Source organism: Prosopis cineraria, unplaced genomic scaffold (assembly GCF_029017545.1).
Source record: "Prosopis cineraria cultivar Desert tree isolate PC_DT_omini unplaced genomic scaffold, ASM2901754v1 PC7, whole genome shotgun sequence".
Lineage (NCBI taxonomy): Eukaryota > Viridiplantae > Streptophyta > Magnoliopsida > Fabales > Fabaceae > Prosopis > Prosopis cineraria.
In genome coordinates, this window is record NW_026555338.1 from 31,224,728 (window position 1) to 31,226,974 (window position 2,247).

General features: G+C 37.7%; 1 protein-coding gene across 1 annotated transcript; it reads right to left on the reverse strand.

Moving 5' to 3' along the window:
- Nucleotides 1–260: 260 nt before the first annotated feature.
- On the reverse strand, nucleotides 261–1,087 carry LOC129316276 (auxin-responsive protein SAUR71). The gene has a single exon (XM_054960608.1). The coding sequence runs from the start codon at nucleotides 1,014–1,016 to the stop codon at nucleotides 615–617; it is 402 nt and encodes a 133-aa protein (XP_054816583.1). The 5' UTR covers nucleotides 1,017–1,087; the 3' UTR covers nucleotides 261–614.
- Between the last annotated feature and the right edge of the window lie 1,160 nt (nucleotides 1,088–2,247).

The window sequence follows — 2,247 nt, forward strand, 5'->3', positions numbered from 1 at the left end:
TACGTTATGTTCCATTGTTCCGTGTTTCTTCCTTCGGGCATTCTTCCCATTCTCGTAATTTCCCAAATTTCATTTCAGTTTCAATTTTTTTGAAACCCATTATTTTTATTTCATAAAACATGTATAAAATATTCAATGTCTTTTTAGTTTTACTTTCCACGAAATTTACCGCTGTAGTTTTCTTTGTCAAGAAATTAGCAGATCAACTGAATCGTCTGATCTGGAAACGGCAAGCTCTTCTGAATAAAATGAAACTGAACTGCATGAAGCGGAGCTCTTTTTTACTTTTTTTGGGTACAGTACATTAATTTTCAGTTTCACTCTTCCGTTTGTTTCCCGAGAAACAAAAATGGAAGGAGGAGACAGATGCAAAAAAGCAAACAAGAGACTCTCATTTCTTAGTTGCTTTTCCAGTAGCGAATTGGTTACATCTTCGCATTTACACTGAGCAACAAGAAGAAAAAGGGAACTTCACAATTAACAAACACCTAAATTTTCTGTGCTCCTTTCAAGGTTATAAGGTATATTTACAGAAAATGATCTTCACTAACATACTGTGTGCAGCTTCATCAACCTCCCTAGTTTCCTTCAACTTACTTTTTCTTCATTCATTCCTAGCAAAACTCTTCAGACGAGGAGCAGAGGAGGTCGTGGAGGTCACGCGCGTCGAGTCCAAGACGAAGAGCTTCGAGGACGCGCTCGAAGACTAGGACGCGGCAGGGAATTCTAAGCACGCCTTTCTGCTCGTATCCGTACTCCTGAGCCGATTTGTTCAGAAGCTTCACGAAGATCGGGTGGTTCAGCAGCTCCGCGTCCACCTCGAATCTCCGCATCTCGTCGCCAACGTAGATCGGGACGTGACCTTCCGACGCCGACGCCGTCCTAGAGCGATGCCTCCGATTCCTCCCAGCGGCAGCCAGCACTCGGCGCGGGCGACGACTCTGCGAATCAGATCTGAGCAGAGTGTACTGAGACGAGTCGGCGACTCGAGCAAGCCTGCGAATCAAATGCTTCATCGTGTCTTAGCAGTGGAGAGAGAAAGCTATGAAGTTGGAGAAAGAGACTGTGTGCGATTGAGTTGGGTTGGGTGGGAATATTAATATATAGACAGAGGGAAGGGTAAAGGGTAAATTCAGCAGTGTAGACAATGGAAAGGTGATGATGATAGAAGTTTGGGAGGCCAGGTACAGGTGAGCGTACTTGGCAGGTACTATAGAGAGAGAGAAAAATAATAAAAGGTAAAGATGGTTATTTAATTGTATATTTATAACTCTAGTATTTATTAGTTTTTCTTTTTCTGCCAACAAAATCTGGTATTTATTTATTTTGCTTTCTTTGTGTGTGCGCGTTTTTTTTTTTTTTTTTTTGGCCTTAACACAGGTCTGGTTTGAGCGGTTTAGGTGAGAAGTGAATGTTTGGTGCTGTTTCCAAATCATATTTATTTTAGGATTAAATCGGGTTTTAATAGGGAGCCACTAAGGGACATGTTACCAACCAACAGGTTCAAAGAGAACGGTTCAAAAAATTCGTCCACTTTTTATATGTACGGATTGTCTGAGTTTATTTCTTATGTCGCCCGATGCTACATTTGTTATAGGAAAACTGAATGTGAGAGGTTGAAGAAAAGTGCTTGAGAATATGAATATAACCAGTGAAATTAAATTACTTTTCATTTATAAGGTTCAAGATCTCAATTTTCATTACTTGAAAACAATTAAATCTTATTCTACATTGAGCGCTATTAATAGAATAATTATTTTCTAGTACAGGGACTTGTAGAACATGTGAGCGGATAACAAGGCTTGTTTCAGTTGGTTATGTCGGTTAAAAAAATACTAATAGCCTGATAACAATGCTCAAAATAAACCCAAATAGTTAAACAAATCGCCTCAATATCCCATCGATTGGGGTGAGCCGTTAAAGTCAGAAATAAATTAAATTTGGTTTTCCTCAAAGAGACGTGCATTCCTTTACATAATCTTGTTTTTTTTATTTGCAATCAATTTTTTATAATTAAAATTTAGTAGTTTAATATATTTGTGTATAAAAGTAATTTCAATATGGAGATTATAATTTCTAAACCATTACTTTTTAATTGTTTGTAAATATATTTCTATTAAAAATAATGTTGTTAGAAATGTAGTCAAACATTAGTTTTAAACGATTGTCTGCCAAACGTGAAAGGCCGAAAGCGCAATCACAGGGAGAGATGTGAACGGAATGTGCTTTTTCACTTTTTAATTTATA